The 9,470-nt window shown below is 47.0% G+C and overlaps 1 protein-coding gene across 1 annotated transcript in view; it reads right to left on the bottom strand.

The window, feature by feature from the left end:
* ENTPD1 (ectonucleoside triphosphate diphosphohydrolase 1) overlaps positions 1 to 9,470 on the bottom strand; it is a 30,892-nt gene continuing 21,422 nt past the window's right edge. The window contains exons 2-10 of the mRNA XM_086751963.1: positions 6,888 to 7,021; positions 6,374 to 6,491; positions 4,969 to 5,119; positions 3,916 to 4,075; positions 2,900 to 3,136; positions 2,115 to 2,375; positions 966 to 1,085; positions 631 to 768; positions 1 to 475 (exon numbers count right to left, since the gene is read on the bottom strand). Coding sequence (XP_086608089.1) covers positions 269 to 475; positions 631 to 768; positions 966 to 1,085; positions 2,115 to 2,375; positions 2,900 to 3,136; positions 3,916 to 4,075; positions 4,969 to 5,119; positions 6,374 to 6,491; positions 6,888 to 7,021 — 1,526 coding nt within the window. The 3' untranslated portion in view covers positions 1 to 268. The remainder of the gene's footprint in view (positions 476 to 630; positions 769 to 965; positions 1,086 to 2,114; positions 2,376 to 2,899; positions 3,137 to 3,915; positions 4,076 to 4,968; positions 5,120 to 6,373; positions 6,492 to 6,887; positions 7,022 to 9,470) is intronic.

Raw genomic sequence — 9,470 nt, 5'->3', positions numbered from 1 at the left:
ACAAGCAGCAGAGTTTTACTGAATGAAAGTACGACCCATTCAAGGAGGGGACACCTGCTTGTCTGTCCTTGGCAGAGAGAGGTGGTGAGCCTGATGTCCCAACTTCTGTCAGTGCAAATGTGAGTCAGAAGAAATAAATGCCCTTGTTGTACACAGTCAGTAGCCTCAGTTAGAGGCGAGAGGGGCTCTGCAGTACAGCCTGCTCTGCAGGGGTCTCCTAGTCCTGAGCGGCTGGGGTAACATGGCCCCGCTGCCCCCAAGGCTCTTCCTAAACAATCCCCTTCTGCAGGCACTTGGGCTTGTGGAAGAGAAGCCAGGCAGACAGAAGCACGGACACCAGCACGAGGGAGCACAGCACCATCAGCCCCACGTAGCTGCCGTGGGAAAGAGGGGGCACAGCGGGCTCCTCTGCAGGGATCATGTTAGTCAGGTTCAGCATGTAGCCCAAGGTCCAGCCTGCATCGCTGCTGCCAATCTGAAATGGGAGAGGAGCAGAATCAGGGCTGGGAGGTGAAGGGGCTGCTTGTGGCATTGCTGGGGCAGTGGCACCCCTGGGGAAAAAGGGCCAGGCTGTGCAGCAGAGGCTGCAGTTTGCTACGGGGGTAGAGCTCTTCCCGCCACGAAACACACCTTTCCAAGGAAGTGGATCCTTTGCCAGTTCTTTTCAGTGAATTCGTAGCCATTTTCCAGGAGAGAGAGGATGTAGGCTCCCGAGAAACAATATTCACTCAGGTATTTTTCTTTTATTTGGTGGTATGCTGCCTTCACCTAGGGAAGGAGGGAGAAGTCACCAGGCTGTTAAACACAGCTTCCCCCTGCTCCAGCTTGTGCCTGAGCATCCACTGCAGGTGCTGAGGGGCAGGGAAATCTTCCCCCTCTTGCCTTGGAAATTACCCCCAACCAGAAAAATATCAGCACCTCTTGCCACCCAGCAGCCCCAGCCCACTGCCACAGGTGCTGCTCACCTCATGCCAAGGCCGGGTGCAGAAGGTCTCAATGGTGCTGGCCACTTTGTCCAGGGCAACGGGGCTTTGTTCACTGGTCAGGTTCAAAAAGTTCATCACAAAGTAGAAAGCTGAAAAAGCCTGACGGAGAAAGAATATTTTAACCTAACTGGGCCTCAGCATGAGCAGGACAGTGGAAATCCCACAAAAGAAAATGATTTTATTTACAGATAGAAAACTATAAGCAGCAACATCACACACACAAAACTAGGTATATTTTCAAGAGCGATGTCATTTTGAGACACACGCCTCAGAGCTGATGAGAGCTAAGGACTCCAAAAGGAAGGTGGAGGTAGGAACTTCACTGACCACAGTATCCCAGAGAACTTCCGTTAATCCCTCTCCTCTATGCACTCTTGCCAGAGTGGCACATGGTGAATGCCATCACAAATGTGAACCCATTTTGGCAACTGAATGAGATGAGCGTGCAGCCAATGTCACCACAAACAGCAGGGGTGGTGGTCTGAAAGGACTTACACAGCCCCAGCATATAATCCAAAGTCCAGAAAACCCATCTCTGACCATGGCCAATAGCTAATAGGTAGTGGGTAGTTTATGAACAGGGCAAGGGAGTATTAAAAGTTCCCATAGCCACCCAAGTCTTTCAGCTCTAGAACTGATGTTCAGTGTGGTGTCACATACGACGTGTGTTCAGAGCGTGCACTGTCTTCTCATCATGTCTGCAAAGATGAGCTGGCTAATTGGTTTCAGTAGCGCTCACACTTCTGGATGAATTTCAGATCTGGTACCACCTTTGATCTCAGGAGACAGGGTTTGGAGGAGCAGTGTATCATGCATGGCCTCCAGCAGGCTCTCCTGCCCCTAGTGCTGGCCATCAGACAGGACTGCTTGAAAAAAGAATCAGTAAACGGAGCACCCCAAGGAGATGCCTACAGGAACTGGAACAGTGCAGTACTGGTAGGCCAGTATCTACTGGGGTAGCTCTTACATGTTCTGTCCTCACAGCAAGCACAGCACTACTTTTGTAGTTACATGCCCAAAGAGCCATCTTGTAAATGATTTCCTGACCCAGCCATGAAGAATAGACTCTAGCATTACTCTGAGTTTCTGCTCTGAGTTTACAGAAAGTTGAAGAATGTGAAAACTTACCCCAAAATCCCCTTGCAATGGAGGTAGGTATATCCCATTGAAGGAGCAACTGGAGTAAGGACAATTGGTTTTGTTAAAGAGTTTCTGGATGTTTCTTCGGCACTTTTGATAATTCCCCTCTCCCTGTATGTACAGCTGGCTGAAAGGGAATTGCTTTTTCTCGGCTGATGTACAAGGGTTTTTGAAGAAGTCACTTATGTTTATAGTCCTCTGATAGCCCTGGAGAAAGCATGGATCAAAGAGGCTGCTGTCCTCCACGGTCTGAAAGTAAAATCAACCCAAGCTGTTACACTTAACTCTAGAGTAACACCCTGGGAAAGTGCCAGAAGGCACTTGTCACAGAACATCACATCGAGATACACACATCAGGTCAAAGTGACGAGGGTAGTTTAAGGTATTGGCTGTGATGTGGGAGATGTGGGATACTGCCACAACCTCCCTGTAGGAGCCTGGACAAATTGCTTTTAGCCACATTTTGTGAAGGTGCTGCTGCTCTGGGATTCTCAGAGATGGTGAGACATCACCTCCCTTGAGTACTTCAGTTAAGCACAGTACTCCCGCTGTCCCACGCCCAAGAATCAAGGCATCTCAAATTGGTAGTACTTTTGAAAATGTTGACTGTCATCTCTTTTGGCATTTGCCCCGTTTTTATGGAGGATAATGACACTTCACAAATCCAGACTAAGGGATGAGACATTTAGCTCGGACACAGCAACTTTTACAGCATCAGTATGGCAGAACTGGGAGGGTCAGGGATCTCCGCCTGCAATCACAGATGTACTTGCCTGTAGGTCCCTGGCCAGTTTCTGTTGCAGAGCCTGGTCCTTCCCATAGCACAGGAAGCTGTGTGTGTACACTAGGTAATCCTTGCCATAGAGGCGGAAGTAGAGCAGGTTCTCTGGGGACTCAGAATAGCGTTTATTTGGTACAAAGGTAATCTGTGTTGAGGCTCCTCCAAGGTCTAGTGCTCCTGATGTCTCACTGAGGGATTTCAGGGAATGCAGAAATTTTGTCCAGCCAGACTTTAAAAACAAACAAACAAAAAAAATTCAAAGTAAAAACAGATACATCAGGCATGGAGAAGATATATTTGGGAGGAAAAAAAAAAAAAAGAGAAAGACAGAAAGACCTATGAGGAGAGAAGCAGAAGCACAGAACACAGGAAAGGCAGGAAGACCTGGCGAGAAGCACGAGATGGGAGCTGGAACAAGAAAAGAAAAAGATGCAGGCTCAGAAAAGCAGAAGATGGATCATATCTGAGTCTTTGCAGGAGGACTAAGAATATGAAATCCAATATAACTGTTATGTGAAAAAAACCAAACCAAACAGTTGGCTTACAGTTTCAGCTCCCAGGTGATTTTGAGCAACCTGGTCTAGTGGAAGGTGTCCCTGCCTGGGGCAGGGTGGTTGGAACTAGATGATCTTTAAAGTCCCTTCCAACCCAAATCATTCTATGATTCTAAGATTTATAAGCTCAACAGTAAAGAATCATTGTTGAACTTTGCAGGCACAGAAATATTTTAAATCAGGAAGTGAGGACGATGCTGTATCCAAGCAAAGTTATCGAAGATGCTGCTGTTTTATTTCAGTGCTTTAAGCCTGACTACAGTGGTACATCCTGATACTTACTGGTATCAGGATGTACTCCCAGTAATTGCTGAGGCAAGATGTGCAGCTTCCTGATCTCTGGTAAATACGGCGTACAAGGGAAGAAAGTGCCTGCAACACCCTCCTGCAAGGCATGATTTACAAAGTGCTGCAAGCTGATGATTCAGGTATGGGTTTGCCATTGATACAGTACCTGCTTGAAATTGCCCAGCAGGTAGTTAATGGTGATCCATCCATAGGCTCCTTCTTCCTGACCACTGATGATTCTAGCACCCTGGAAGTTGAAGGGAGCTGAGCGTAGTGTCTTCTCTACTGAGGACAAGACTTTGTCAGCTGCACTTTTATTCTCCAAGCTGGATGAATGGAAGAAAGGATGGAGTGACGCGGGCTGACAGCTCTCTGCAGTCTATGGGCTTTATTCTGAGCAGGCAGGCTGCAAATCCCCATCAAGTGTTAATTATAACAGAACAGTCCTGCATACGAGTACATCCGGCTCTAATGGGCCACATCCCTCTCTGTCAGATCTTGACAGCACAGCTGCCACCAGCTCTGACACTTACAGACTCTGCAGCTGAGAGTGGTATTGGAGCAGAGACCAGAGCTCTCTGCTCTCCTGGAGCACATAGGGATTGCACTGTGAAGATTCCTTTCACTCTTCGCCATCACCATTACAGAAGAAATCCATGCCCTCAAGTATCCCCAGGGAGATTCCCTAGGCAATACATACATAAGATCAACTCCCTGTCCCAGCCAGGCAAGAGGTCTGGGGCACCTCCATGAAAATCACAAATGGGAATTAAGGAGGAGATATGATTATAAAGTTACCTTGGCACTGATGGTCTTGGCTGAGTCAAGGTATGTGGGGAGTTGCAACATGGTTGCACACAAAAATCTTAGGTCAGGCCTAATCCCAGACTGTAGGGGACATGTGAGCATCCCCTTGATGTGGGGGATGTCTGAGCATCCCCTGAGCATCAGCTTGGGCATTGCTACCCTCCTGGCATCTCCACACTGGATGTGGCTGGCTGGAGAAGATGCAAGGTTGAAGCAAGTGGAAATGGACCTGCTGGGCAAGCAAGGGAAGAGCCCAGGAAGTCTTGGGGCTGAGATCATCGTATGAAGAGAGTATCTGGGCAAAGGGTGAACTGGCAGCATTTCCAAGGACTTTGCCCAAGCGGTTCCCACTGAGCATCCCTGGCGGTCCCAGATGCAGTGCTGCAGGAGAGGGGGACAAGCCCTGCAGTACCTGAGAAGCCGCATGCCAGCAGTTGCTCCGAGGTAGATGGGTGTCTCTTGGTGCTGCTGTGAGGGAATCACCTCCTCTGCTTGTTGTAGGCACTGTGCCAGAGAGGGACCGGCCTCCTCCGTGGCATGGGAGTAACCTGAGATCCCAGGACCTGCAAGAAATAAGGACACTTCATTGCTCAAACTCCAAGCGTAACCTTAGAGTGCTGTCATGAGCAGTCATGTTAAACCGTATCACTATCACAGGCAGCAACATCACATTCAACCACCCCATTTCTAGGGAGTTTCAGAAATTCTACAGCACCAACTAAACCCGATGCATGCAGGGATGGTCACAGCGCCCAGCATCTGCCACCCATTCTGCAACGAGCAGGCTATGAACTAGCAAGTGAGGGCTGCAGTGAGACACATCATTTGCCTAGTATGACCTGGACAGCTGCAGAATCATCTCTGCTTCTGCCTGGGTGTACCCTGGATCTGGGCCTGAAATCCCTGACCCTTGACTACACTGGGTTCTCTCGGGGAAGATGCTGTCATTTGCTTGTGTGTTGTATGCTTACACTACAACATTGAGTGTTTTGCAGCCATCCCCTTTCATGCTAACCCAAAGAGAAATTCATTGTCCCTCCCTGCCACCTGTCCCCTGGTGAAGGGACTGCCGCAGGAGCAGGGCCCACATGGGCGGCAGTGGAGCCCGCTCTGCGTTTGCTGTGGGTTGCTGTACGCTCAGTGTGCTGCTTGTGGCGTGGCATTCTGCAGCACCGAGCCAACTATTGCAGCAGCTTGATAACAGAGTGACTCTCCCCTGCGCTGCAGCCATGCCTGAAAAGACCCCAGGCAGGCTCTGACAACACCTCTCCTTCCCCCAGAGCGCAGTGATTTGTGATGGTCCACTCTGTTCCTTGTCATGTGCATTCTTGGGCATCCTTCATTTGTGGCTTCCTAAACCATACAATATCTACACAGAAATTAAACAGAATTAAAAAAAAAAAATGACATGCCTAAGTTGAGCAACCTTGGCCTGCAAGCCCAGTGCCAAGCTTGCACAGGCGCCTTGAAAAAGAGCAAACCATGCCCTCCTCTCTTGCTGCCTGATGTTCATTGTCACTTCAGCAAGGGCACATGCAGACATTTTATTTATTTAAGTGTATTCTTTGGTGTAGTTCTTCCCAGTAAGCGCTTCCAAACATCCTAAAAACAACAGGAAAAGTGGATCCTGCTTTTCTGCCAGGAAGGTCAGGAACATACAGCTCCCCATGGAAAGTCGTGGGATATACAGTGGCCCAGAGATGTAACACTGTTTGCACTATTGGCTTCTTCCTCCAGGTTTCTCCTCCCCCTCCCTTTGGCTGCATTACCTCTTCTTCATCCCACACCCCTTCCACAGGTCCCTTTTCTCCTCTTACCTTCGACTTTACACACCTCCACCTGCTGCACCACCCCAGTGTCGTTCTCCTTCTCCGCTGGCCACTCGTACACATACAGGTTAGTGTGGGACGACCCTGCATCCAGCACAATCCCATACTGTGGGCAAAACAGAGCAGTCATTGTACCTGAGGCACTGAACCAGACACAGCGCATGCTGGTCTCCACATGCGAGGGACCAGAAATTAACAGCCTATCTGGCAGCTGTGGGAACATGCTGTGTCATTACTCTTCCAGCAGTGCTTTGGTGCAAACTTTCCATCAAAGGATACCAGAGCTGAGAAGCAGCAAAATTAGACCTGATTACTTAAGAGATGATCCCCAGTGAAGCCATATATTTTTACCTTGCCAGATGTGAAACGGGATGCTTGAGGTGCATGAAGCCAGAGAGATTAGCCAGACCCAGCAAGGGCAGCAAGGTATCCTGGAGCACCATGCATACCTTAACCCCCCACCCTGGCTTTTTTTTCCTATAAGAGCCTCAGCTTAGAATACCTTAATGTTCTTCGGAAGTGGTTTGTTTTGGGTAACTGCTACAGTAATTAAAGCAATTACAGCCAAAGTAGAGAGGAATCCCAGGATGAGTAGAATCTTTCTTGTCCAGGACATCTTTGGTTTGGTACCTGTGACTAAAGCAGAAAAAGCATGTTAATATACCAGTAGCCCATCCTACCTCACCTCAAAGGTCTTCAGACACGTTCCTGCAGTCCCTGTCCACTATGAAGCATCTACCTTTGTCCATTGCTGCTCCCATCTCCTGCTTCATGTCCTCATGTGGGGTTTCTTAGAGGCAGAGCTCAGCCCTGGTGTCCTGCTGATCTGCTCTCACGGGCTGTGCCACGTCTCCGTGGGCTGCCCTGTGCCAAATGGCGATGAAGGAGGACCTTCAAGAAGCAGCTTATAGCTAGCTGGTCCTTGAGATACCTGCGGGTGACTGAGCAAAAGCATCGGTACGGGGCAAGCACCAACTTCTTCTACAGCTCTGCATTTCACTTAATAATCCTTGAGCAGCTGAAAGAACAGGCTGCTAATATATAAACAGCATAACCTTGTGGAAACCAAAGCTTCAACCTCTGTGACATTTTGTCCTAGTATACTTTGTGCTTCACTGTTTTTACAATGTTTATAACAACATCCTCATCACTGGTAATGCCTTTGGGAAGCCTAACACTAACATTTCAGTATGTGGCAGTCACAGTTCAAGTGATGCTGTCCTGCACCCTGGCAATGCTAAATAGAAAATACGACCTGCACTCCACAGGGTATTTAAGAAATTTATGGAGATTTTTGATGTCACTTCTCACAAGACCAGTGAATTATGAATAGTCCATATTTGCAGAATTGGTATAACATGGTTAAAAATCACACTCTTTGCAAAACTTGTACCAGTCTGATTCCTTAGCTGTTACTCATACATTTGGCATGACCTATCTTACATATTAACATTTTGTGGCTTAAAATAAAGGGTAAGCAGTAGAATTCTGTTAAAAAGCCACTTATGGCTGATGGAAATCCTTCACAACCAATATGGAATTTCAGCTTTAAACCAATATACATATACTTGCATTTGTTATTGACTAACATAATGCCATCTTTATATTTTCCTGCTCTGGTTTCTCCTTCATATATCCCATGGTGGAAATCTCCCTTCACAACTTAGGCTCAGCCAGTTTGGTAATTGTTTAATAAAAATACCATCCACAACACAAAGCTCTAGAAAAGGTATCACCAAAAATACTTTCCATATTTATAATCTAGCCGTGAATTCAACACTTATTATTAACAAATAGCTTTGGCACTCTAGAGGACATATCTGCTCCCACTATGACATGAAATCTATGTCTACCCACACTGATGCTCCATACTCAAAACCACTGATTGCTGGACTGCTTACACAGGTACTAATTTATCTTCTCTTATACACAAATACTCTAGGAGATGTTAGAAGTATATTAAAGGTCATCCAAGGTGACAATACCTCTGTGCAGGCAACAACATCAGCTATCTCCATGGTCCAGGAAAGTAAGCTTACTCAACCTGCTATGCATCTGCATGCCAGAACTGCAGTTCCAGGGGTCATTCTCCAGCCCTGAGGTGATACTGTGTCAATGCTCTGAATCCATCCTGGAGCCCCACATCATGCATGTGAATATGTAAAGCATTCAAGTTCTGAACCGAGTCATCTTCTCACCACTCTGGCTTCACATAAAAGGTAGCCCCAGGTGCCAGAACCATACAAAGTGTTACCCAACCTTACAGCAGCCTAAAATCACAGAGCTATTTTCAGAAGTTAGTCAAAGTGAAAAGAAGCAATGCACCTCTGCAAATCTCCAACTGTAGACAAACACTGTCTTCCCACCTACCTAGAGAAAATGGAACCTAAAAGTGCCAAGAGAACTTGTTCTGAAGGTGTCCCTGCAGGCAGGTCCACGGGAAACCTAATGCTAACTTGGAGCTTTGTGCTCCCTCTCATTGCGCTCATGTGAGGCTAACTGTGAAATTTGGAAGCTTGTTATGCTTGCATTTTGTGAGTGCCTCTTTGAGGCACAGCATGCTTGCCAGTATCTCCAAGAATGCAGCTTAAAAAAATAGTCTAGTGCACATACCAGACAGCAGGAGGTAAGAATGCATTTTACACAGCTTTATTCAAAAAAGCCCAGAACTCATGGCTTGAAGTGATTAGAAACAGCAGAGCATGACAGCTGGGAGACTTTCCTTCTTATTGGAGAGAGTAGTAGTTGGCTCAGATTATGACAGCACTGAGCATGTCTGTTGAATAAAAATTATTTTAACACTAGAAAAATGAATAAAAACAGATGCTATAATGTATAATTAGCTGTACGGTATAGATACGAAGCTTGCATGCTTGAAAACGGAAACTGCTGCTGGCAGTTGCACAGCACATCCACATAATTTTTGCTACCCTTACTCTGAGATCTTGCCTAGAGGCAGCCACTAACGGCTTTATTGGATGTTTACTTTCACAAGATTGCAGGATGCACCAGTTGCATAACTTTGCATCAGTTATAAGATTTTCAAACTTCCTGTTGTGATGGGTATTGTCTGTCTGCTTATCTT

The sequence above is a fragment of the Chlamydotis macqueenii genome, chromosome 7, assembly GCF_036417535.1.
Source record: "Chlamydotis macqueenii isolate bChlMac1 chromosome 7, bChlMac1.mat, whole genome shotgun sequence".
NCBI lineage: Eukaryota > Metazoa > Chordata > Aves > Otidiformes > Otididae > Chlamydotis > Chlamydotis macqueenii.
The sequence above is the reverse complement of the archived record's forward strand: the minus strand, read 5'-3'. Positions and strand labels throughout refer to the sequence as shown.